A 26,398-nucleotide genomic window follows, 5' to 3' on the forward strand; every position below is an offset into this window, starting at 1 on the left:
CCCTTTGCCTTTCTTGTCTGTCTGCCTCCATAGTGAAGCAAGCTTGCTCAAAATGATCTATGTCTTGTCTTGGATCACAGTGCCATCGAGAGTAATTCAGTGCTCGGATCTCCCAAGTATTCAGATCGCCCTTCAGGATGTCAGTCTCTTCTTTTTGCCCAGGTAGCTGAGAATCCATCATAGAGCCAGTAGGGGCACAAGTTGAGGGCATGGCAGCCTGGGTACAAGTTTGAGACTGAACACTTTCTTTTTCAGGTCAGGGGTATTTATAGGAAGGGGTGAAGGGTCAGCTGGCCCTGCCTAGCCATTCTAGCTGCAGGGTATGAGCAGGTGGCTAGGTCCAGATAGCAAGTTCTGACTATCTGTGTCCACCCCAGTGCTCAGCTGAGGAGGTGGCCAACTGGGATGAGTGGCTGCGCTGGGCAGGTCTAAGTCCAAGGCCACAGCCTGACACCCATGTTATTTCAGCTTTGGAGTTTCTTCAATTGTCCACCAGTGTCTTTTTTTCTTATGAAGCATCCCTTTACCTTATTCATTCAGTTATGAATAAAATCACTAACAATCCTAGAAAGATACATAGAGTTTTTATAAAAAGAAGTGCGATAGTCTTTATTATTCCATGTGTCCATAGAACCTGTCACATCTCTAAAAGTAATTAAAATATTCCATGGTTCCCAGATACTGCATCTCTCCCAAGTGCCATAAAAGAAGAATATTGACAGGTGGACACCTCAGCTAAAAATTAAGGGGATCATAGTTCCAAAATCATATGCAGGATTCTTGTGACAACTTGTCAAAAGATGACAAAATATTCTTTCAATAGGGGGAGTGTCTGCTTTCCCTCTGCAGTAGATGTACATTTTTACTGGAGTGGGCAATTTTTTCTAGCAACGTAATATTCTAAATGAGTTAACATTCTTCCACTGTTTCATGATTGCCATTTTTCACTTTGATCAAAAGAACAGCTTTAAGAAACTCATCTCTTAACTTCAGACACTGAACCCTTATTCAATGGATTGCTTGTTCTGTGTGAACGTAGAGCACTTCTTGTCCTATACAGTGATATGTTTTTGAACCAACATAGGTAAGAAAGCTGAGAAGTATGGGTAGTTGTATGGGATACTAGGATAATCCCAGACATTCTTGAATTACACGTCCAGTTTCATATGGTCTGTCCATCTACAATGTATATTGTTAATCCTTTGTCCATCACTTGCTTTATTTGCACAAGCTATTAGACAGCCTGCTATTGTGGATGATATTGTAATAGAAACATAGGGGTGTTAAAGACCTCCTGAGTTGCTGATTCCTCTCCTCTTCTGTCCCGGGTAATTAAATACATCAGGTGATCTCTTTTATCAACTTATCAAGCATCATCTTGAAGCTAGTTAGATGGTTTGCCCCAGCTAGTACAGTTTAAAAACTGTTCCAAAACCTCACTCCACTGATGCTTAGAAGCCCTTTTCTATTTTCCAGCTGAAATTTAGCCATGGTCAGTTTATACTCATTGATTCTTGAGACACATTCATCCTGCATCTTACACCTCTCCACCCTTTCTGGTAGTATGCATTAATATAAAGAGCTTTTGTTATCCCCTTAAAGAGAGAAATCTTTTCTCTCTGTCTTAGTTTTGGAGGCTAAATCTTCCAAGCTCTTTCATTTTCCTCTTGTCAATGACTCTTTCTTCTGAGCATCCTCCCCCGCCCCACTCCCCAATCTGAATTTACACACACCTTTTTTCATGAGTACACATTAATGACTTATACTGCAGAAAACTTTCTCCTTTTCTAACCAACAAGTCCTTAAGCTGTAGCAGGTGTGTTGGTTGTAGCCATGTTGGTCTAAGGACATAGGCGGACTAGGTTCTTTGGGCAGATGTGATATCTATTAGTTGCTTTTCAATTTTTTTCAGCACGGTAGCTCTCCAATAGGATTGTGTATGGTGTTAGATCAGGAAGCAATAGACCAAACCTTAGCCGTAGGTTGCTCTCAGAAAAAAGGAATCTTTATTCTTATAAGTATCTCTAGTTCTGTATCTCTTGTTACTCCCTTTTTCACCATGAGCCGGTGGCTAATTTGGGTTCTCATTGGCTGTGTCCGCTAGAGGGGAAAAAACGGTGATAGCATGAGGTGGACAAGCCCTGGGAACTACCTAAAATAGGGACGGCTGCATATCAGGATGGAACAGGGCACTCCTCACCCTCCCACCCCTGCTCAAGTGAAGGACACTCTGAGAAACATAGTCCTGCAGAGCACAGTGGCTGGAGTTCACTTAGAGTTCACTGCTGCTGGAGGGAGACATCACTCTATTTTTTGCTGAAAACAGAGATTTTCAGGGGCATTTCACATGAGTGTCTGCAGCAAAAAAAAAAAGTGTCATTTTCACTCAGCAGCAGCAAGCTCTCTAGCCACCATCCTACCTGCTGTCTGCTGCCACTTGGTGGCAGTCTAATTTAAAATATACCTAACAAAAATCTTCCTCCCATGTAACAACTATTCTAAAATTGAAACTAATGTTGTAGGTAAAATACATAAAAAACATGTTAAACAAAACAAAATTGCTAACTTGTGTTTAGTATGGAGAACTTGTGTGATATACAACTTGCAGGTGCCTTGAAGCAAGTCCTTCCTAGCTGATCACATCTTTCTTTCAATTAGATTGTACTTTCCGGTGGTCTTGTGACTCATGCTGCTTTAGAAGGGCACTTCTATTCATGCCCCTCTTACCTGTGTCCAAGAAGATGGGTCTTGGCTATGGGGTGCAAAAAGAAGTATTTTCTATCTTTAGGTGGGCTGGAATCACCAAAACATATCAATAATAATTTGTTTCTGTGTTGTTGAGAGCACTTTATATATCTACGGACATGGAATCATAAAATCATAGAAAATTAGGATTGGAAGGGACCTCAGGAGGTTATCTAGTCCAACCCACTGCTCAAAGCAGGACCAGCCCCAACTAGATCATCCCAGGAAAGGCTCCTAGCTAGGTCTTAAAAACCACCAAGGATGGAGAGTTCACAACCTCTCTAGGTAATATGTTTCAGTGCTTTACTACTCTCTTAATGAGAAAGTTTGTCCTAATATCTAACCTAAACTTCCCTTGCTGTAACTTGAGGCCATTGTTCTTTGTTCTGTCATCTGCCACCACTGAGAACTGTCTAGCTCCATCCTCTTTTGAACTCCCCTTCAGGTAGTTGAAACCTGCTATTAGAGCCCCTCTCAGTCTTCTGTTTTCCAAACTAAATAAGCCCAGTTTCCTCAGCCTCTCCTCAGAAGTCATGTCCCCAGCCCCCCCACCATTTTTGTTGCCCTCCCCTGGATTCTGTCCAATTTGTCCACACCCTTTCTGTAGTGTGTGTGTGTGTGGGGGGGGGGGCACAAAACTGTACAGTACTCCACATGTGGCCTCACAAGTGCCAAACAGAGGGAATGAATCATTGCCCTCAATCTGCTGACAGCACTCCTACCAATGCAGCCCAGTATGCCATTAGTTTTCTTTGCAACAAGGGCACCCTGCTGGCTCATATTCAGCTTACTGTGCACTGTAACCCCAGGTCCTTTTCTGCAGAGCTGCTGCCCAGCCAGTCGGTCCCCAGCCTGTACTGGTGCATGGGATTGTTCCCACCAGTGGGACTTCGCACTTGTCCTTACTGAGCCTCATGAGGTTTCTTTTGGTCCAATCCTCCAATTTGTCAAGGCCTCTGTGAATCCTAGTCCTTCCTTTCAGTGTATCTACTACTCCCCCCAACTTGGTATCATCTGCAAGCTTGCTGAGTGTAGAATCCATCCCATCTTCCAGGTTGTTGATGAAGATATTGAACAAAACCGGCTCCAAGACTGAACCCTGGAGCACTCTACTTGATAACAGCTGCCAACTACATATTGAGCCATTGATTCCTACCCTTTGAGCCTGATGATCCAGCCAGTTTTCTATTCACCTTACAGTCCGTTCATCCAACCTGTATGACCCGCACATGAACTTGGATCACAAACAAAAGGGTAGCCACTGGTGAATATTATTCTACTAGAACTTTTGTTTCTAGCAGTTCTAAGAGTTATTGAATTCTTTCTGTAATGCTGGCCCAAATACATGAAAAAATTTACTTTGTGCAAAAGACCATATATTGCTGGCAACTGTAACAATGTGTTTTCTTGTAGTATTAAGCCACTGGAAGTCTGTGCATTAAGGTGAGTTCAAGATGGGATGTGGTCCATGGTAAAGAAGAGTGACAAAACTGAAAATCTAGCTTATATTTGTAGCTTGTAATGAATGCTTTTTTGAGACAGACCTGTGATTCTCTGTATCATGACAACAGCTGCTTGACTGGCATCCTACCAAGATGGTTGCAGCTGTTCTTCAAGCTGATGGTGCCTATCCAGGTTGAACATTGTAACTTGTAGTGAAATAAACAGAGAATTACACGTATTTGAAATACCATTCAAAATCCTCAAATGCTCGAAGATATTTGGTAAGCTGTTTGTTGACAGCATCTCTGTTGCCATTCTTGACCCTCTGGATGTGGGAGATCATTATATGTATGGGGTGAGTGTGAAGATATAAATTAAAAAAGTGAATGGCAAAAAAAATAAGATGCGAGATGCTGGTTTGGAGGTGGCAAGGACAAGTAATTTAAACTAGTTATGCAAGCTGGAAAGATTGTGTTTATCAACACTGATAAATGGACAAGGATATCAACTGTGGTGGATGCATTTTGGAAGTGCTAGTTATCAAGGGAATAAGCAAGCCATGGACTGGTGTGTTCTGTTGTGGTTTTTGAAATGTTAAAAAAATGATAATCACAACTACTTAAAAATCTCCATAATTATGATTTTGTATGATTTCTTACTAATTACTAAGCCACATGCTTAATTAGAAATACATAGGTATAAGTCTAGAATAGGTAATATTAAGTTTTTATAATGCTTACCAGGCTAATGATGGGTAAGAACGTAAGAAGTGAATAAATGAATTTCATATCTAACTGCATAATCAGCACAAATTCCAGTTGTCTGCCACAACAAGCATTCTAAGAATCAGAAACTTAATATATGCTATTTTTCTCTGTCTGAAAATTTTCTAATATTTCCTGGGGCTTATCATACCTCTAAAGCAGCTCAGCTAGAAACCTGATGTATTTAAATCACACTGTCAGAGATAAATTATGTTGTTTTAATAAAGTTATAAAGGAACAAATGAACAGCAAAGCATATAAGCTGTGCATTTGCCATGTATGGGAAATAGTTTGAAAAGAGGAGGGAAAACTTTACAATATGTGGTACTTTCTCAGCCCTCCCTAGCTAGAGGCCTGGTATTGAGACATATGTAAATGACTGCACTCTTTGCAAATAAGTCTGTGCATACACACAAGAATATGTTTTATGTTAGTGCCACAGAACAGACAATGTACGCCAGCTAACGTGCCAACTAATCTGATGCATGTTTGCTTCCCTTAAGAAAGAAGGAACCAGATGTTTCAAAGTATGAGTTGCTTGTGATGCTTCCAGTGTAAAAGAGTAAAGAAAAATGTTTTAACATTTCCTAGCCTAGTTTATCTGCTGCTGCCTCTTCTCCTCAAAGTACACTGCCATCCCTTCCATGAGCTGCCCTAATAATTTGTTCTGTCATTTGCCTGTTTATGGAGCTCTGGCCATCTAATCAGGAAACAGTATTATTTAAAACAATGGCCAACCGCAAGCTGGAATGACAAACACTCACATGAATAGTTGTAACCATCACTTTGTAGGAAATCCCAGGCAAGTATGTTTAAAAAACAAAGCCCAACACCATGTATTAATGGAACAGTAGAATACTGGGTTTCTTACTAGTTAGTCCATGACCAGACAAGACAGCTACACTTTTCAGATGTGTAGGTCGTAGCCGTGTTGGTCTAAGGACAGGCAGACAAGGTTCTTTGGGTGAATCTGATTCACCCAGGGAACACCCAATTACCGGTGGGGGCACATTTCTCACAAGAAAACCACTCTCTCTCCAGTCTCTCAGTCCTGATCCTCAAAGGGAACTTACAAAACACTTCTCAGAGACGAGCCTCTGAACTCCACTTCATCAACCTCCTGGATACAAAAAATCATGGGGTAAATATAGACATTGAATTTATGACACATTATAACCTGCCTGACATCTGAGTCCCCTGGTACCTCTCCACTATTCATCCCCCTTCTCTCCGCCCAACCCAGCCTGTCTCTCATCCACTGACTCCTCAATCTACATCTTCACTGACTGCCTGTCTTGCACGTGGACCAGCCCAGCCTCTGCCTTCTTTACTTTTCATTCCATCCAGGAAGAGCGCACACCAACTGCAGAGACTTCCTCACCCCGACAAAGGGTTTTTAAACCCAAAAGCTTGCTAAACATTTTTTTCCAACTATTTAAGTTGGTCTAATAAAAGATATCATATTCACCCAAAGAACCTTGTCATATACCATTCAGATCGCTTTTCAGATACAGTCTGCAGACCTCCATCTGTTCCATACATGCCCTGAAACTCACCTTGGTTATTCTGAATATTCCCCAAGGCTGTGATTTTCTGTGTCCACTCAAGCCAAGTCAAGCCAAGCCCCTAGGGTTGATGACAGAGGGACGAAGCCAGACACTGCCTACCAGTTCCTACCAGTCCCTGAGTCTCACCTCCCAAAGACGGGCAGCTGAGATCTTATCTCCACTTTCCAATTCTGTTCTGAGTTACTTGTCCATGGGTGAGGGCTATTTTCTTAATTCCACTCACATTCATCTCTTGCAATATTTACCATTAGAAGGTAACGGGATTTCTACACATCTGTAATGTATTCGTGTGTTTATTGTATTTATTTCGAGGTTAGCGCTCTAACATGACATGTCCAGAACTGTCCCACAGATTCTCCCATGAAAAACTTCCACTGCTGACCAGCGACAAACTGGAGATTGGGTAGCACACAAAAAAAGACACGTACATCATCCTGGACAGTGAATACCAGGCAGGAACGGGGTGTCCTCAGTTTTTTTCAAACAGACATCCATCACCCAAAGCTGCCTCCAATGTAGAAATGCCCGTCATTTAGACGAAGGAACATTCTCCTGGGATGTGTCCTGGCTCGACTTATGGATGGCGGGGCGCGCTGGTGCTGGATACAGCCAGCCAGGCTCGCTCGCTGCGGCCTCCAAGCCTACGGCTTTGTTAAAAGGAGAGAGGTGCTCTCCCGGGGTGGGCTGGAATGGAGCTGGAGGTCACCAGGCCACTAAAAGGCATTCCCATGAACTATGTATGGAGTATTTCCCTCTCACTTTTCACTGGGGAAGTCCCCTCCCAAGGGACAGCCACAGGGAGCTGCCCCGCGGACCGGGCGGGCCAGACAGCACCGTAACACCGAGCCCTAATCTTCCTGCAGTGCCAGTCGTTTTCTGCGTGCCCGGGACGCAGCATAACTTAAACTATAAGTCCCGAGGCGGGTGCTGCTGCCCGGCCGGCAGGGAGAAGCCCGGGGCAGGCGGGGAAGGGCCGCGCGGGGAGCGGCAGGTGAGGGGCGGCGGCCCCGGGAGCAGGGGCTGCCCCACCCCGGGCCGGGGCGGGGGCTGCGCCGCTGCTGAGCTCCGTGTCTCCTGTCACTTCACCTCAGGCCCGGCCATGGAGGCGGCGGTGGGCAGCCTGCAGCAGAAGGCGGCCGAGCTGGAGCACATGGCCGCGGTGCTGCTGACCGGGGAGCAGCTGAGGTAGGAGACGGCAGCCGCGGCGCGGGAGGGGGAGGGGGAGCTCCGCGCTGAGGGGCGGCAGCGGGGGAGGTGCGGGCGCATCCCGGCCTCTGGCTCGTGCGGGGCCGGGGCCGTGTGGACCCTGCAGGCGTGCGCCTCGTCAAGCCCTCTCCCTTCTGCCCCCTCTCCGCGGCTGGAGAGCGAGGACCGGGCTGTCTGTGCCTTGCACATGGGGAAGGCTTGTCCCGGGCTGCCAGCTCTTTGCCTTGCAGTTTGAGGAAGGGGCGGCAGGGAAAATTTAAACAGAAAAAGGAAAAAAGTCTTGGAGGAGTTGGCTAAATGATGCCGCTGGACTGCGGTATTCACCCGGGCTGCTGCAGTCCGGAGGCAGATGGCTCTGCTGTTGTTGAGGTGCTTGTCCTTCGGGCACTGTGTTGTAGCTGGTAGCTGGAGGGAGGCAGGGGGGCACCGGAGAGACGAACTGCTTCGGAGAGGCACGAGCACATTTTCCAGGCGCCACAGCCAACCCCATCATGGTGAGATGCGGCGGATGGGCTTGCAGGGAGGAAGGGTGCGAGGTAGAGAGCAGTGCTTTGAAAACAAAGGGTGGGAAAGGGAGAGGAAAGGAAAGCAGGGAGCGCTGCTGCGGAAACAAAGGTGGGTTGAGATTATGTGGCCGTCTCAGGACTTTGGAGAAAAGGAGAGAATTTGAAGAGGCAAAACGGAAAAAAGAGCAGTATTTCAAAATACTGCTTTAGACAGAATAGGAGCAATAAAGTCTAATAAATCTACAGTAAGATCTAAGTTTTCTTCCATCACTTGGAGTCATATGGAACCACGGAGTCTGTAAACATCTTTTGTATGATAGAAGATTTTTATCTTGAGTCAGCTGGTCCCAACTTCCCCATCCCGGCCACAATAATTCACAGTGCTGTGACTCGGATTGTACGTGGTAGAGAAACTGTTAAAAAAAAATTGACTGAGTCAGCCAGTTAATTTTTAATTTCTGGTGATGTATTGAGAGCACTAGCTGTACCCATGCATTATGAACAGCAATAAAGAAGAAATTTTTTAAGCTTTCATTTTCCAACTGTTTACATAACTTGTTGCAATGAAGAAAAAGAGAATGCATGGTATGGGTATCAGCAGAATGGGGTGGGAGGACTATTTTGCCAGCAGTTTCTTAAATTGTTTTCAGCAAATATCAGCCAATTATTTTAAATGCTGGATTATTGTTGGCTTCCATTTCTCATCTTGAAAGTGTTCCTTGATCTGGGAGCCACTAATGTGAGACCCCTAGTCTCTTGCTTTCATTTTAGTGGAAATTGGCTATTTAAAGAGTAACACAAAATCATGATTAAGCTTTTGCTTATATTTTAAGTTATTATATGTCCCGGGCAGTTAAAAAATACTCAAAAAACAGGAAGATTAGGGCTCTTCTTCAGTCTTCAAACGTTTTATAGTGCTGGTTCAGAAAATATTTTCATAGCTTGGTAGCAGCTCCTGATGTTCAGTGAAATTCTTGACTGATGTAAGTCAGGGCCCTGCTACACGTTCAGTTTAAACCTGGATAGAAACCTTTTATAGAGCTGTTACACATTTCCAAGCACTAACTTTGTAGCTGGTTGGCTCTTTTTGTAGCTGGATAGTCATTTGTATCATGTGATAAAAGTGCTTTGCACGTGTGGCTTGTCTAAATTTCTTGTGCAATGAATCATGTAATTGAGTGATAATTACTTTGCACATGTGGCCAGTCTTACTTTGACGTGTGGCTGGTCTAAATTTATTGAGTGATTAACCAGTTAATTGTGTAATATATGTAATACACAGCAGGGACCTCAGTGTAGTGCAGATGAAGACCTGACATGTGGTTTTACGTTTCCTATCCTAAAGGAATAGGTATGCATATTTTTTTTCTTGGGAGTTGGTGTAGGGACCTGTTTTTAAGTGTTGAGGCACCTGACGTTGAAGTTAGGTGATGGGAACTGGGTGCCCTGGCACTCTTTAAAATCCCACTAGGTCCTTGCCTGAAGTTTAATCATAAATGTTTTTTAAAAATTGGCTTGTCACTGTTCCAGTAAAAGATGAAGGTTGGAAATGTTGCTACTTGTGGTAACAATATGCTGCTTATTTGACAGTGGCACCATTGGTGTACGTGGTATTTTGACAGAAGCAAAAAATCATGACTGTACCTGTCCTAAGAAGTCAATAGAGATATATAAATCCACCCTTTTACATCTAATGGTAAAAGCCTGACCTAGGTTTCCTTTTTATTTTGCCCTCTCTGCTGTCAACACTCATATCTTACTACATTTTCCAGATCAGATCTGTCAGACTGGCATCCTGTGGGCCTCATGCAGCCTATGTGGGGCCAACATGTAGCCCATGGGCTATATGCAGCCCACAAGCATTTAAGTTGTGGCCTGCAGGCCCCCGCAGCAGCCTCTCCTGCTACCCTGCATCGAGGGAGTGCCTGGGGGCCTGTGCAGTGCACACAGCAGGGGTCTACGTGCCCCAGTGCAGCCCAGGCAGCGGTGGGGGCTCATGCTGCCAGTGAAACCTGTGCGGGGAGGAGTGGAGGGGCCACGTGCCGCTTGCAGGGGATGGGTGGCAGCAAGCTGCCAACTTAGCCCATGCAGTGGGGAAGATTTTGGGAGAGCTGCCCCCTGAAGCTTGTGGCCATGTGGCAAATCACCATACTATGTTATAATCAAATTTTTATTAGACAGAGTGGCCCCATGGAGCACCAGGGGTCCATGTGCTATAGTTTGGGAACCACAGGTTTTTGTGAAACAGAGCAGATGTAACTCTACCTTGTCCAGCAAATAAGGGCCTCATAGTTTGTGGCAGCAAACTGGCTAGTAGATGCATTTTGTGGGCTTGTTTTTCCTTTCTAAGAGTAGACTTGTTTTCCTTTCTAAGAAAATGTACAACTATTAATGCTAAATAAACCACTCACTTGGTCTCATAATCAAAGTATTAGTATGATGGAAGCTTTGAAGACAGACAAATACGATAGCCAATCTGCACATTTATTTGAGGGAAACGTTATTTCTATTCTTAGTGGTCTTAGAATGATGTAGGGGGACAGGTGACTTTGTGCATATGGGTTGAAAGTGCATATGAGAAAGTGCTACATACTTCAGGACTGCATAACTCAATAGAGTGAAAGAGTAAAATGAAACCATGAGTGGGGTGTTGCTCGAGTATGTGAAAAGCCTGAATGTTAGGTATTTATAGTACTCTTGTGCTATATAGAATTGGGGTGTTCATGTCTCAGTTAAAATAGTTGTAATAACCTGTTGATTTAAAGATTCTTTGTCATATCTGAGCAGTGGTAGGTCATGCTACAAAACTTTACTAGCTAAAATAAAATTTTAGGCTCTGGTAGTCTGCTTCATGTTTAGAAACAGTGGGTAGGTAAGTACATTTCTGACTGAGGTAACGGCTGCTAGTATTCTCATTTGGAGAAACAACCAAATGAACAGCACACAGCAGTGATTCTCAACTGGGGTGCCACAGCACCTTGGGGTGCTTTGAGATCCTTTCAAGGGTGTCCTAGAGTACCATGCCGTGTTATCACTGTTAGGTGTGAAAACATGATTCACAAGACAAGTCTAGAGATCTCAAAGATAAGTCCATGGTATTAAAAAAATTCTGACTTGTTGTGGTCTTTCTGAGTTCTTTGAAACAGAAAAACTGCTGTATTATTTTTCTGCAGTAAAAAAAAAATGAGTGAAAACAAAGACCTGGCATTTTCCAAGGAGTTCCTAAAGTCTAACAAGGGGTGCTTTGAGTTTAAAAAGACTGAGAACCACTGGTGTAGAGGATTCAGCTCTTTTCAAGACTAGGTTGTATCCATGAAGTTTTAGAAAATGCAGCCATTCTCTTCCTTAGCATCCAAATGCATATCCTAATAGTCAACTACATGAAATTTATGTCACTGACCTAAATGGCACATCTGCACATGCAGTTAATGCACCTGAATTTTCTTTTCAGAAAACTCAGGCTCACTAAAGCACTACGGGGCACACATATATGTGTCTACTCCTGCCCCGCTCTTCCCACCCTGCAGCAGCCAGGGAGAGCTCCAGGCTCCCTGGGTGGAAGGAGGTACAGGGGCTGGTCCCAAACTCCATGTGGCTGGCAGGCAGCATCTCCACCCAGCAGGGACAGCTCTCCTGGCTACATAGGGATTAGGTCCTGACCCAGTCTCCATGTGGCTGGGACTCAGCACCATGTGGTGGTGTCTCCCCTGCACCAGGGCTTGGCCGGGGAGTAGTGGCCCTCTGTTGCCTGGGCTGTCTGGGATCAAATTGGTCCTTGTCAGCATCTACATGTGAGCTACTGCGCAGCAACTAGTGCACTGTTAATCTAGTACCTGTATTTCTAGCTACTAGCAAATGGTACATTAGCCTCATTTACTGTGCGGTAAGTCCCATAAATGTGTAGATGGCGATGCTTTATGGTGATCCTTTACTGCGTATTAGATGCATCTTGGGTAGATGCACCCTGAGTTTCCTAAGTCCCTGCTGAGTATGTCTGAAGGAGGGTATCATAACCATTTGCCAGATGTAGGTCGGACAGTATTAGGGATATGAAAGGTTAAACAATTGTTGAACCAGTAAGTTTAATGATAGGTGGTTAGTTTAATGCTTATCCTTTAGCTTAAGGTGGGTACAGTCTGGCAGGGAAGGGAGGAAGGGAAGCTGTGTGGTGCCCCAGCTGGAACTAGAAGGCAGCAGGGCAGGCAGGAGGAACTGAGAGAGAAGGGACAGGGGACTAGTACCTATAACCTAAGAGGAAAGCAGCCAGTAGACTAATGACTCATCAATAAGCAATTAGCTGCCTGTTCACAGGTGCCCCCTCCTTTCCAGTGTAGAGCTTCATGTGGGCTGTGTTGTTTGGCTGGGCTTGCCTCCTCCCCTCTTCCCACCAGCCAAAGGGCTCTGGGAGCAGCTCCCAGCAGCAGCTACATCTGAGCTGCTGTGTTGTCGATTAATCGTTTAACTGATATAATTAGAGGAGGTAAAACAAATATTTTTTTAAAAACAATATTCATATCGCTAGACAGTATTAGTTCATAGATTTCATAGACATTAGGGCTGGAAGGGACCTTGGAAGATCATCGAGTCCAACCCCTCGCCCAAAGGGCAGGAATTCAGCTGGGGTCATAGGATCCCAGCAAGACAAGCATCCAATTTGCTCTTGAAGGTATTCAATGTAGGTGCTTGAACCACCTCTGATGGCAGGCTGTTCCAGACCTTGGGGGCTCGGACAGTAAAGAAATTCTTCCTTATGTCCAGCCTGAAACAGTCTTGCAGTAGTTTATGACTGTTCAACCTTGTCATCCCTTGGGGCGCTCTGGTGAACAAAGGTTCCCCCAGATCCTGGTGGTCACCCCTGAGAAACTTATAGGTGGCCATCAGATCACCCCTGAGCCTGCGCTTTTCCAGGCTAAAGAGCCCCGTGGCTCTCAGCCTGTCGTCATAAGGTCTGTTTTCCTGACCTCTGATCATGCGTGTGGCTCTCCTCTGGACTCTCTCAAGCTTCTCCACATCCTTTTGAATTGTGGAGCCCAAAACTGGATGCAGTACTCCAGCTGTGGCCTCACCAAGGCTGAGTACAAGGGGAGAATGACATTCTGGGATTTGCTAGAGAGATGTAATTGTTGGAATGTGTAATAGTACAATTGATGTCTATGGGAATTTTGTTTGATTATAACTGGAGCAGCCAGCCCTAAGTATCGTTATGTCTCAGTAGGTGGCAATGAATTACATTAATTAAACTTCAGTGTTTTGTTGAGAAGAGATGAGGGTTTTAGGACTGCTATGAACTTCTGTTTTCTACAGTCCCACTGTATTCATGTTAAGAATACTGTATGTTGACTTAGTGTACAGTTGATGGCAACAAAAGTGTACAGTTTTGGCAACAAAAAATTGCTTCAATTTGAGTCCTTTATATCAATATATATCTTGTGCAATTGTAGACTACCTTCTGGCCATATCACTTGCAAGTCATACCAGTCTGGTGTCTCATGTTTTTGTCAAGAGATGCACAGGATGGCCTGAATAATTATCACTGCCCTTTCACAGGATGTCTCTGTATTAAGTCCACAGTTGCTTCATTTCTCATGTGCCCTGTCCCTGGACATCTTAGTCCATGCTTGATACATGGACAATAGTACAACAAATAGTTGTACAAATACAAGAAATAGTACAACAAATGAACCAACACCTATGTTGTTGCCTACTTTGCCTGTGGGCCTATCATACTGAGCTCTGGAATAGGTGTAACTTCAATGGGATTTAACGTCTAGTGTTTCTATATTCAGCACTCTAGAGATCTGTGGATATTGACTTTTATTTCCCTTTTCACTTGTAAGCTTACAAGCTGTCTAGAGACCACTGTTTAGAGCCAAGACCTGATAGCATAGACGGTGGAAGCCTGGAGCTAATGGGGCTTAGCCCCCTCAAACACAGGCAGCCCTTATGTGGACTCTGGGAGGGGTGCTCACAGACAGAGACAAGCAGCTGGAGCCTATAGGTGGCTGGGAACTCAGCCTGGCCCGGCCATATGTGGAGCAATGCCCAGCAACTAGATGTGTGGATGAGAACAGGTGCAGGGGAAGGAAGGGGCATGGGGGTGGGGTGGGGTGGAGCGGGGCAGATCAAGGTTGGCCCCTGTGTGGGGCAGTGGTGGTGAGTGGGGCCCCAGGATGGGTCACAGGATGCTCGCTGCCTGGGCAGCTCATCCAGGGGTGGATCTGTGCCCCCCCAATTTGTGCTGTGTGTGGGGCAGACATGGGCTGCCACTGTGGGCTGTGCTCCACACTATGCTGCCAGTGCCCTGACAGCTGTGCAATGCCACGTGCCTCCCACCGCTGGGTAGCCAGCTCAGCCAGCACGCAGGAGGCACATGGTGTAGCACCGCTTCTGGGGCACTGGCAGTGAGATGCAGAGCACAGCCCACAGCGGCAGCCCACCTCCACTGCACACACAGATCAGGGGGCATGTGCCCCCTATGCCTGCCCTAAGAGTGCATGCAGTGGCGGGAGCCTTCTGTGTCCCTGGATGAGCATCCTACAACCTGGCTTGGCCCCATTCACCCCAGCCCCTGCCTTTGCCCCACTCCCTTCCTCACTGCAGTGGCCTTGATCTTCCCCACCCCACGCCCCTTCCCCACAACAGACTTACTTGCTGGGGGGGGTGTACGCTTGTGTGCACATGCACTCAGCCCCCCCAAATCATAGTGTCTTCCTCTACGTATGCCTGACAGGTCTTCAGCAATTGGGAAGGTACGTATGCCATACAACAGAAAGAAGGGCAACACTTAATTTGTGGCACAAACATTCATCATGAAGGAGTTATGAATATTTCCAAAATTTTAGGATATAAAACTGAGATTCAAGACAACTGTTTCACCATCAGCTTTGCAGGTTTTTCTTTCCCCTATACCACATTAAGAATTGGTCATTACTAGAGGCAGACTATATTATACTTTTATGTTGTCTCATTTTGGGTGGTGTTTTCCTGCAGACTTCTTAGATCAGGTGAGAACCAAAGGGCTAAAATCCTGAACCTCCTAAAATGTGTAGAACAGCATGTTTTACTGTTAGCTCCTCAAAGAATTTATGTTATAGAATTCCTATGAAATTTTCCCAATTCCTATGTGATTCTATCAAAGCAATACATTAAAAGCAGTAAGGTTTTAAAGTATAGCACTCAAAAGGTAGGAACGTTTTCATTAAATCTAATTACATAGTCTTTAATTACATGATGAATTTTTTTTTCAAATATTAATATATACAATTTTTTCATACAACTTTTGGAACATGTGTCGTGTGCTGTATGTTATCTGGCCTGTTTCCTTCTGACACATTTATATTAATTTTAATACCACAATAGTTCCATGTATACATCTTGATTTGGGGCTCGATTTTGAAAGGGGCTAGGAATAGGCAGCTCTCATTGATTTCAGTACACATTTATAGGTATTCAGCACTTTTGAAAATCAAGCTATTCAACGTTTGGGAGTGTAAGTTCTCTTTCTTAAGATGTGTATTTTAATAATTTAATCAGCACCAGATAGGAGACAGCTTTTTTTTCAAACAGCAGCATAGTTTTCACTAAGTGCCATTCAGTGAACGTGTGCTAGTGTTCACTCTCGTTCTGGGTACATCATAGGTAACATGTTGTATGAGTGGTTTATGTTTTGCATATTTTCTTTCCATAATAAATGACTGATTTGCTTTTATCTGGCATTTATATACTAGTACACAGTTACCAGATGCTGTAGATGTGTGGCAAGTAGGTTAAAATGTCTGTATGTCATATATTACACTCATGTTTAAGACAGCCTGTTAGCAGCTAATTGCAGCCTGTCTAATAATGCCAAGGGAAGCAGAACTAATATTGTTTAGCTAGCTCAGCAGTGCTGGTGTCTAGACACTAAGCTCTTTTCCTAGCTCACTAGCTCTGTTCTCCTGTTGCTGTCTTTTTTTTATGGGGAACGGTGGTCCCAGGCATCCAACATGCTGCTGTATGGCATTCAGGTACTTTTGACACATTCTCACTATTTACAATATGTATTTTGACACTGCTTATAGAAAACGGGCACAGCTACAGGCACCAACAGAGCCCCACATTATGCCAACTGTTTTATGGGCCACCTGGAAGAAAAATTCCTCAAGAACTGCACCATCAAATCCATGCTATATAGATGGCATCTTCATCATTTGCAGCGAAAACCTGCAATCCCTGATTGATTTCCATCACAAATTCAATAATTATCACCCCTCCATCAGACTATCTCTTGAATGCTTCAGCACCAACATTTCCTTTTTAGACACTGTGATCAATATCTAGAATGGTAAAACACAAACCACCATATACAGGAAACCCATGGACCAACATACATATCTGCACAGAACCAGCAATCACCATAAACACACCAAGAAAGCTGTAATATATAGCCAAAGCCTCTGAATTTGCACTGAGGAAAACACCCATAATTGTCACCTCACAAATCTCAAAAGGGCTTTCACTCAACAAGGACACTACTCCAAAGAGATAGGTTATACTTCTGAAAGAGCCACCTGGATACCACGTGAAGAATTGCAGTACAAAAAGAAAATCCCCACAAATTGTACATCATTAGTTATGACATACCATCCTTCCCTGGAACCTACTGGGAAAATCCTCAAACAATTGCAACCCATACTAGAAGAAGACCCCATTCTTAAAGAGATCTTCCGAGAACCACCCTTCCTAGCTTTTAAACAAGCACCAAACCTCACCAATCTCATCACCAGAAGCAAAGTTCCTATGATCCAAAGAATACCAAATGGATCCAGATCATGCCGGGACAAAGAACGTAAAAACCTGCCAGCATGTCCACCACTCCCACAATAACTACACCCATGAACGCTGCGTGCCCCCAGAGGCTGGGGGAGGGGGCACAGCGATTGCCCGCAGGTGGCAGCAGCAGGGGCATGGCGGTAGCAAGTGGGGAGCTTCCGCAGGCAGCTGCACTGGTGTCGGTAGCAGTGGGGGAGGAGTGGCAAGCACTGACCAGCCGTTGCCCTACCCGCAGATGCTGCTGCCAGTGCTGGTGGCGGCCAGCAGTGATTGGGAACCGCTGGCAGATGCCACCGGCAGTGCCAGTGGTGAGGAGAGGAATGGTAAGAGACGGCTGCCTGCAGGCGCTGCCAGCAGCGTCAGTGGCCCCTTTAGCAGAGAGTGTACCACCAAATTCAGGGGGTGCACATGCACCTTACATCTGTACCTCCAGAAATGTAATACATCTCATCCAGTGCACTAAATGCCCCGATGAAAAATATGTAGGAGAAACCAAACAACAACTGCGTACCAGAATGAACACACACCGAAAATCTATCGAAGACAAGAACAACTAATTACCTGTGGGTGCACACTTCTCACAAGACAACAGGTAACCTCTAAATCCATATTTAATCCATGATACTAAAAATCAAGGACTAAATATAGACATTAGATTTATGACACATTATAACCTGCCTGACATCTGACTCCCCAGGTACTCCTCCACTACTCATCCCCCTTCTCTCTCCACCCCGACGCAGCCTGTTTCTCACCCACAGGCTCCTCAATTCACATCTTCACAGGACTGCCTGTCTTGCATGCAGACCAGCCCAACCTCTGGCTTCTTTACTTTTCATTCCATCTAGGAGGAGCGCACAACAACTGCTGATACTTCCTTAGCCTGACAAAGGATTTTTGAACCCAAAAGCTTGCTTAAAAATTGTTTTGCCAACTATTTAAGTTGATCTAATAAAAGATATCAGATTCACACAAAGAACCTTGTTTGCCTATGTCCTTAGACCAACACGGCTACAGCCTACATCCCTGCAGGTAACCTAACTACATTTTACCAGCTACATTTTATCACCAGGTCAACATTCTCCCTACCTACCTGTCTCACACCTATTGTCTCCCATGGCCTCTGATCCTCACTGCTATGCATTTTGCATATTGACGTCTATTCCACCCAGGAGAGCACAAAACAACAGCAGGCTCTCCTTATGCCTGAAGAAGGGTTTTTGTGCCTGAAGGCTTACAGAGAACAATTTTTCCAACTATTTCATTGGTCTAATAAAATATACCACATTTACCCAAAGAACTTTGCTGCCTTGACACTGCCTAGTCCCCCAAGTCAGGGACTAGAGCTCTCTTAGGCTAAGCACTGCATAAAAGTGGAATGAAAATTGCTAGAAGATAAGACAAGGTCCCTGTGCATCTTGTCTGCATTGTAGGTTTCCTCTTATATCAGCTAGCTGTCCTATAATTGATGACAATCACAAGTGTCAATAATAGACTCTGGCTGAAAAGCAGAAGACTGTGTGTGGCAGCTCTGCTTGGGGAGCTATGGTCATAGACATTCACTGATTGCAGATGTACTTCTGAGCTGTAAAATCTGTCACACGAGCCCTGGAAGTGTGGAGAGCCAGGGCTCCAAGCAGTGCAATTTTCTGTTTTAGGCCCCAGGATGGGCTGGAATGACCTGGGAGGAACCCTCTTGCTGCATCTCTCACATCACCAGAGCTGCAGACTGCCGCAGGGCTTTTACTGCTCTGGGGGAAACAGTGAAACCATAAAATATGTGTTCTAGCTTCTACTACTGGATGAGCAAAAAAGGGGTCAAGGTGGTTTTTTTAATGGGGACCAACTTTCCACTCTCTGTAGATTCCAGTGTATTATACAGTGCAAAGGCCAAGAACTTGAAATGTGAACTATTTAGGTAGAGAGTAAATTGGTGGGGGGAATATGATGATGTGGTGAAAGAGCCAAGGAAAAAAAAAGGAAGAGCCAAGTAGGATTTGTTCTTGTGGCATTTTCCAAGAAAGGTACCCAGGCTTCTATCAGTTTTATGCTCTAGAAAAGTAGCACAGAAAATTAAATGCCAAAATTGGCCCTCATAAGTACATTAACATAAAAAATACTAAAGTTAAGATCTGAACAAATACATGTATTGTCTCCAAGTTAGAATTTTTATTCATGCTTTTTTCCTCAAACTAGAGTAGACCAGGTTAAGATACCATATACCATAAATTAAATATAGTCTAAATCAGATCCCCAGTTATACTTGCACAGCTATAATGGCTACTAGGAGGATTAGGAGACTAAAACAGCTTGTCTGTTGAGGGGGCACTGGAAAGGTTTGATCTGGTTAACCAAGCAGAACAAAGGCTGAGGGAGGACACAACTACTCTCTCCAGTAGCGTAACTAAGAGTGAGGGAAGCAATAGGGGCAATCTTCAGGCACTGCCATGGTGGGGATGCAAAAAAAAGTGCAGCTGTGTGTTTGCTGTCACTGCAGCAACTAGAAGTTGCTGCTTCTGCTGTGCCCTGTGTCCCTACACTGATCTCTCTAAACACATCAGAGAAGTATGCACAAAGTAGCCAAAAGAGCTGAAAGATAATACTGAATCAAGAACATTTGAGTATAAATTGAGTTTAAACTTTAGATTAGAAATGAGAAAATCAGGAAGGCCTTTATTTAATCATCAGAGGAATGAAGTTCTGGAACAGCCTTCCAGTAGAGGAAATGGGCTCAGGTGTCAAGGGAGATGTAGATAAGTTAATGGAAATGTTTGTGACAAGGGTGATATGACATGGCTGCCTATGCAGTAGGGGAATGGATTTATTGATCTGGGCAATCCCTTGTAGTCCTGTTTCTTAGCTTTCCATGGATCCCCATTTAAATACGTATGGTGCAATGCAGGCAAACTATTTTCCTGTAGGAACCTGCATTTTTGGCATGCTTTTGAAATTTTTGAAATTGTAGCTCTGGAGAAGGAAGGTTTTGAGAGAACTGAAAGTAATCCTGTTTGCTAAAGGGAGAAAACTCAAAAGGCACACATGTCCCTCAATCTGGAACTTTGTAACATTGGAGGAAAGAAGAAGTTGCAGTGAAAATCTGCACAGTCAGTGGTTTTGCACATATAGCCAGTCGGATCCGTAGTTAGTTTCTTATTGCTTTAAAATAAGCTGTATTGTTTGAGTATTATTACTATTTGACTGTTCACTTATGGTGAAACCACCCTGTGACAAGCCATGTCCTTTCTCTTGCGCACCAAACTGAATAAGCTCAGATGGGTGAATCCATAAATAGAATAAGCACCATTAAAAAATTATGAAATAATTCAGGAAAGTGCAAAAACCAGCAAGGTTAAATTAGTAAGTTTATTATTAGGACTGAAACAATCTTTTCTTCCCTCTCCATATTATAAAAGTTACCATAAACTATCATGGCTACTGCTGGTCTGAGCTATTAAGCTGCTGCATTGAACCAAAGAATGATTACAAGGTTTATAATTTAAGTTAAACTTCAGTTAGTGGCTGGTTTTACCCTTATATACATATGCAAGTAAGTAGGAGCCCTTGTACAAGACACAATCCTATGTGTATAGGATTTAGCACCAGTAATAGCAACTCATGGTCTTCAGAAATCATCAGGCCTCCTGCAGGTGGGGTAGGGGGGGCAAGTGCAACCCATGGGTGGGGTGCGGTGGGAGACATGACCCACAAAGAATAGAGTGGGCAGGTGTAATCTGTGGGTGGGGTGGGTTCCACCACCAGCAAACCTACATCTGCATCCCTCCTGTCCCTCCCCCCCCAGGACTTACTTGTTCAGCTCTGGCAAAGGTAAATGCTGATAAAAGTGGCTGCACCTGGAGTAGTGAGTGGCTTGTTGGATGTATGTTGAGGTAGCTGGCTGGTCGGGGAGCAGCAAAAAATAGCCCAGTGAGGGGGTAGGAAGGGGTGAAAAGAGCATCCCTGGGGTGGGGGCCAGTGGCTAGGGTTTCTTAGTCCTGGGGCTGCTCAGGGAGAGTGGACAGAAGTTCCATGTACCCATTTGACCTAAATCAAATAAATTTGATACCACATAGATTCAGGTTTATCTTAAACTGGATTCTGCAATTTTTAGACCAGTTTGTGTACATGGAACTTCTGTACAGTTACAAGGTTAGTCTGATTATTACCAGTCACTGAGACTGTGTCTATAATTGTAAGGTCAGCACCAGGACAAGCTAAGTTTAAATCAAGTGGTCATTTGAATCCAATTTAACCTTCCCAAATGTCTCTACTTAGCCCTTATGTGCTTTGTAATTCCTGTGTCTTTAGGATTGAGGGGCAGGTTGGTCTAATGGTTAGGGTGTCAGTGTGGGGTATGCAGGACTTATCTTGAATTCCTTGCTCTGTACCAGACTTCGTGTGTGACACTAGGAACTCACATGGGATGGCTCTAAAATTTTTTTTGCTGTGCTTAATTGCAGTCTGCCTGTGAATCACTTTGGGAATAGTAAAAATATTTTGGAACTTTTAGAAGCTTTTTAGAAACTTTAGAAAGAACCAGAGAAACTGTCTGTTGGTTTCAAGTGTTACAAAAAGTTTCGTGTTTACAAAAGCTCTTCTTTGGGCCTTGTGTAATTGACTAGCAAGTGGCTTTTGAAATATAAACTGCTTGCATATCTATCATGTTTTGCAACTGTATAACTTAATGGAGTGCCACTAATTTAAAATTTGAAGATTTTGTAGGATTATTTTTTGTTGATTCCAAAATTGGAAAATGCTGAAGCAACTTAAGCACAATTATGTAGAATAAAACATATCCATGTTAATAACAGGGCTTCACATTGATTTATTTTCTTGCACATTTGGAACATGAGTTATATATAAAGGCTAGTCACTATTGTACTCATGGAAATTGAAGTACCAGGACCAAGACAGGAAGGAAGAGGCGATTGCACAAATTATTCACAAGTAAGCCAAATAAGCATGGAGAGAGAAAGCCACTCAAACAAGCTGGGGCCAAAGAAGGGTTTTAGAGTATTACAGTGATCTCAGTGATGCTGCGTAAGGGATGGCCAGTTGAAGAATGGGCACAAAGAGGCAGAGCTCAGAAATTTGTCCTCTCAAGGTCAAGATTCTTATCCAGAACTGTCTGTGACATGGTAGGAGTAGGAGTGGGAGCAGACCATGGGTGGAAACTTATTTGTGATTACTTGTTTTCAGTGATTACAAAATTCATACAGAAGAATTCTATACCTTCTTGCTCAGGGCTTGGAAAATACCGGCAGAAATACTTCATGACCCACTGAGGTCTTGCTGAGTGGATTCAGACATTTGCCCAGTTCTACTCAAAGTCCAATGCAATAGCGTTTGCTATGAGGCGACATATTATGGTAATCCAAGACCCTCAGTGCTGTTGGAAGTGAGTCAACCGCTGAAACAGAGAGCAAGGAGCTGACTGCTTGTGTTGAGCTAATAGTGTTAAATTTGTGTGCATGTTTGTGAATGTCTGGATTGACTCTCACAAGGCAAGACATCCAGTCATACAGATTTCCTGTGTGTGTAGAGGATCAAAAGTAACAGGGATATTTCTGAACAAGGAAGGCAAGTTAAGCAGAACAGACAGAACTTTCCTGTGCTTGTTTCTGTCAAGGAAAACGTCCATTTAATTTAGGGAGTGGAGGAGAAATGCTTCTATGATCTTTGTCTTCTGCAAGCTAGTCTGCTTGTCAGCCTTGTTTATAAACCAAGTCAAACAAGAGCCTTGTTAGCTAAATGACAATAGAAAGCACTGGTAATTAAGAAGTGGTTACTCAGCAGCTATATATGCATCTATATTGCAAATCAAGTGATTCATAGAATCATATACAACCAGGGCTCAAAAGGGACCCAAGGGAGTTACCTAGTCCAACTGCCTGCTCAAAGCAGAACCACCCCAAACTATATCATCCCACTCAAGGCTTTGTCTAGCTGGGTCTCAAAAACCCCCAAAGCTGGAATTTCACAGCTTCTCTAGGTAACTTGTTCTAATACTTTACTACCCCACCACATATGAAAGTTTTTCCTAATATCTAACCTAAACTTCCCTTGCTGCAACTTGAGACCATTTCTCCTAGTTCTGTCACCTGTCACCACTGAGAACAGTCTGGTTCCATCCTCTTTGGAGCCACTCTAAAGGTAGTTGAAAGCTGCTATTAAAACCCCTCTCAGTCGTCTCTTCTCCAGACTTAATAAGCCCAGTTCTCTCAGCCTCTCCTCATATGTCACGTGCCCCAGCCTCCTAACTATTTTCATTGCTCTCTGCTGAACTTTCTCCAATTCCTCTACTTCCTTTCTGTAATGGGAGGGCCCAAAACTGGACACAGTACTCCGGATCTGGCCTCACCAATGCTGAATAGAGGGTAAGAATCACTTCCCTCCATCTACTTTCAATGCTCCTACTAATGCAGCCCAGGATGCATTTCTTCTTATTGAACCTCATGAGATTTCTTCTAGTCTAATCCTTCAATGTGTGTGGTCTCTCTAAATACTAGCCCTACCCTTCAGTGTATCTACTACTCCCCCCGGCTTGGTGTCATCTGCAAATGTGCTAAGGGTGCACTCCATCCCATCTTCTTGGTTGTTGATGAAGATATTGAGCAAATCTGGTCCCAGAACCGACCCCTGGGGCCCTCCACTTGATACTGGCTGTGAATTAGACATTAAGTCATTAATTAGTACCCTCTGAACCCAATGATCCAGCAAGTTTTCTATCTACCTTAGAGTCTATTCATCCAAGCTGTGTGTCTTTAGCTTGCTTGTATGGGTGCACTGATAAAGATTTTCTTGACCAATATCAATTGCCAATTATTAACCAAACATATCACCTAGGCTGATCCGATAACCAATATTTAGTAATAATGCAAGGCGTTTTAAATTACTGATATAAATAAACCTATTTTTTGTTTGTTTTACGTTTATATCACATACACACACTCATGAACAAGCTTTAGGTCAAGTGCCTTCACTGTCATTTGTAAGCACAGGGGCACTGATACAGGAGACGTGGTGGCACTTTAATTAGAGTGGCTCTCGGATCCACTCTAATTAAAGCACCACTTCTCCACTCTCAGAGCACATGTAAAAGTGCCTGGGACCATTTGCAGCAGGCAGGGCTAGACTAGCAGTGCCTGCACCTGGCTGTGCCGAGCTTTTCCTGTTCTTTGGCATGATGCCCTTGAATCCCAGCCTGGAGGCAGCTGCCTGAGCCTGCCCAGCAGGGCTGAGGGGGAAGCTGTGATCCTTCCTGGCTGCCCAGGGCTGGGTGGTCTCTGGGCCAGGCTCCCTGCTCTCTTCCCTCTGCCCAGAACAGGGCCACAGGACCATTCTAGGCCTGGAGAAACTGAGCCACTCCTTCCCTGCATCCAGGCTCCAGGTCCTCGGAGCTGGACTTCAGTGGGGGAAGGGCCCCTTCTGTTCCTGGTGCTGCTGCTGCTAGGGGCAGGGCAAGCCCCTATGCCCCATGGTGGAGACTGGATGCACCTGGCCCTGGGAAGGGCAGGACCCGGCTGGACTGAGGGACTGGGGTAAGGACCCTGCTGCAAACAGCTGCCTCAGCCCCAGCCAGGCTCCGTCCTTGGCCCCTGGGGTGCAGACCCATGGGCACTGTGGGTTGAATCTCACTGGGCCAGGCCAGGCTGAGCCAGGCAGCTCTGCCCACCCCTCCCCATCCCAATCTCATCTTTGCAGCATTTGGCGTCTTTTACAGCACTTGCTGAGGCCCCCAGCCTGCAATCCACACCGTGCCAGTGGTTAGGACATCATAGCATCTGGTCTGATCCACTCCAAACCAGCCCAGCCTGCCAGTGAGGTGATGGGGGTTTATCTGGGGTCACCCCGGCTTGCAGGAGGGTACCCATGCATCCGTGGCCCTGGCCAGAAGGCATAATTATTGGAAAGCATTATCGGCAGCAATGGCCAAAATAGCCAATAGCTGATAATGTTATTTTCCTTTTATCGATGCCAGTCTGATAGACAACCAATATATCATTGTGCACCTCTACTTGCTTGCAGTAATGTTGAAGGAGACTATACCAAATGCCTTGCTAAAGTCAAGGAATGTCACATCCACTGCTCTTCCTGCATCCACAGAGCCAGTCATTTCATCATAGAAGGCTGTCAGGTTGGTCAAGCATGGCTTGCCCTTGGTGAATCCAAACTGACTGTTCCTAATCACCTTTCTCTCCAAGTACTTAGAAATAAATTTCTTCAGGATCTATTCCATGATTTTTCTAGGGACAGAAGTGAAGCTGCCCCATCTGTAGTTCCTCAGATCATCCTTCCCTTTCTTAAAAATGGACACTATATTTGCCCTTTTCCAGTCATCCAGGACTTCTCCTAATTGCCACAAGTTTTCAAAGAAAATGACAAGCAGCTCTGCAATCACATCGGCCAATTCTCTCAGCACTCTTGGGTGTATCACATCTGGCCCTTGGACTACTACATATTCAGCTTTTCTAAATAATCCCTAACCTGTGCCTTTGCCATTCTTGGCTACTCACTTTCTCCAGAAACTGTGCTGCCTGGTACAGAGGTCTGGGAAATGACCTTGCTTGTGAAGACAGGTGAAAAAGGCATTGAATACTTCAGCCTTTTCCTCATCATCTGTCACTAGGTTGCCTCCCTCATTCAGTAAGAGACCCACACTTTCCCTGATCCTCCTCTTGTTGCTGACATACTTGTAGAAACCCGTCTTGTTACCATTCACGTCCCTTGCTAGTTGCAGCTGCAGTTGTGATTTGGTCTTCCTGATTTCATCCCTGCATGCCCAAGCAATACTGTTATACTCCTCCCTAGTAATTTGTCCAAGTTTCAGCTTTAAGGTTCCTTTCTGTGTTTTAGGTCAATAAAGAGTTCCCTGCTAAGCCAAACTGGTCTTTTGCCATACTTGCTAGTCTTCTTGTACATCGGGTCGGTTCATTCCTGTGCCCTCAATGAAGAGTCTTTAAAATATAACCAGCTCTCCTGGACCCCTCTCCCCCTCAGACTATCCCCTCCAGGGGATCCTGCCCATCAATTGCTTGCCTGAGTTGAAGTCTGCTTTTCTGAAGCCCAGGGTCCTTACTCTGCTGTTCTCTTTCCTTCCTTTTCTCAGGATCCTGAATTCTGTCATCTCATGGTCACTGCTGCCCATGATACCATCCACTACTACATTCCCCACCAGTTCTTCCGCATTTGTGAGCAGCAGATCAAGAAGAGCATGGCCCTTAATTGGCCTTTCCAACACTCGCACCAGGAAGTCATCCCCAACATGCTCCAAAAACTTCCAGGATTGCCTGCGCACTGCTGCATTGACCTCCCAGCAGATGTCAGGATGATTGAAGCCCCCCCATAAGAACCAGGG

General features: G+C 44.6%; 1 protein-coding gene across 7 annotated transcripts in view; it reads left to right on the top strand.

Annotated features, from left to right (window-relative positions):
* The first annotated feature begins 6,817 nt into the window (after positions 1-6,817).
* Positions 6,818-26,398, top strand: part of DEPTOR (DEP domain containing MTOR interacting protein) — a 126,048-nt gene continuing 106,467 nt past the window's right edge. For 2 of the 7 annotated variants that reach the window (XM_090040557.1, XM_090040558.1), the window contains exons 1-2: positions 6,818-7,257; positions 7,612-7,705. In XM_090040557.1, coding sequence (XP_089896683.1) covers positions 7,101-7,257; positions 7,612-7,705 — 251 coding nt within the window. In that variant the 5' untranslated portion in view covers positions 6,818-7,100. Of the gene's footprint in view, positions 7,258-7,302; positions 7,512-7,611; positions 7,706-7,784; positions 8,096-22,376; positions 22,439-26,398 lie in introns of those variants that run through there. The other 5 variants (XM_090040556.1, XM_090040560.1, XM_090040559.1 and 2 more) reach the window with 5 other exon arrangements.

Source organism: Crocodylus siamensis, chromosome 3, assembly GCF_052110815.1.
Source record: "Crocodylus siamensis isolate JL-2025a chromosome 3, ASM5211081v1, whole genome shotgun sequence".
NCBI lineage: Eukaryota > Metazoa > Chordata > Crocodylia > Crocodylidae > Crocodylus > Crocodylus siamensis.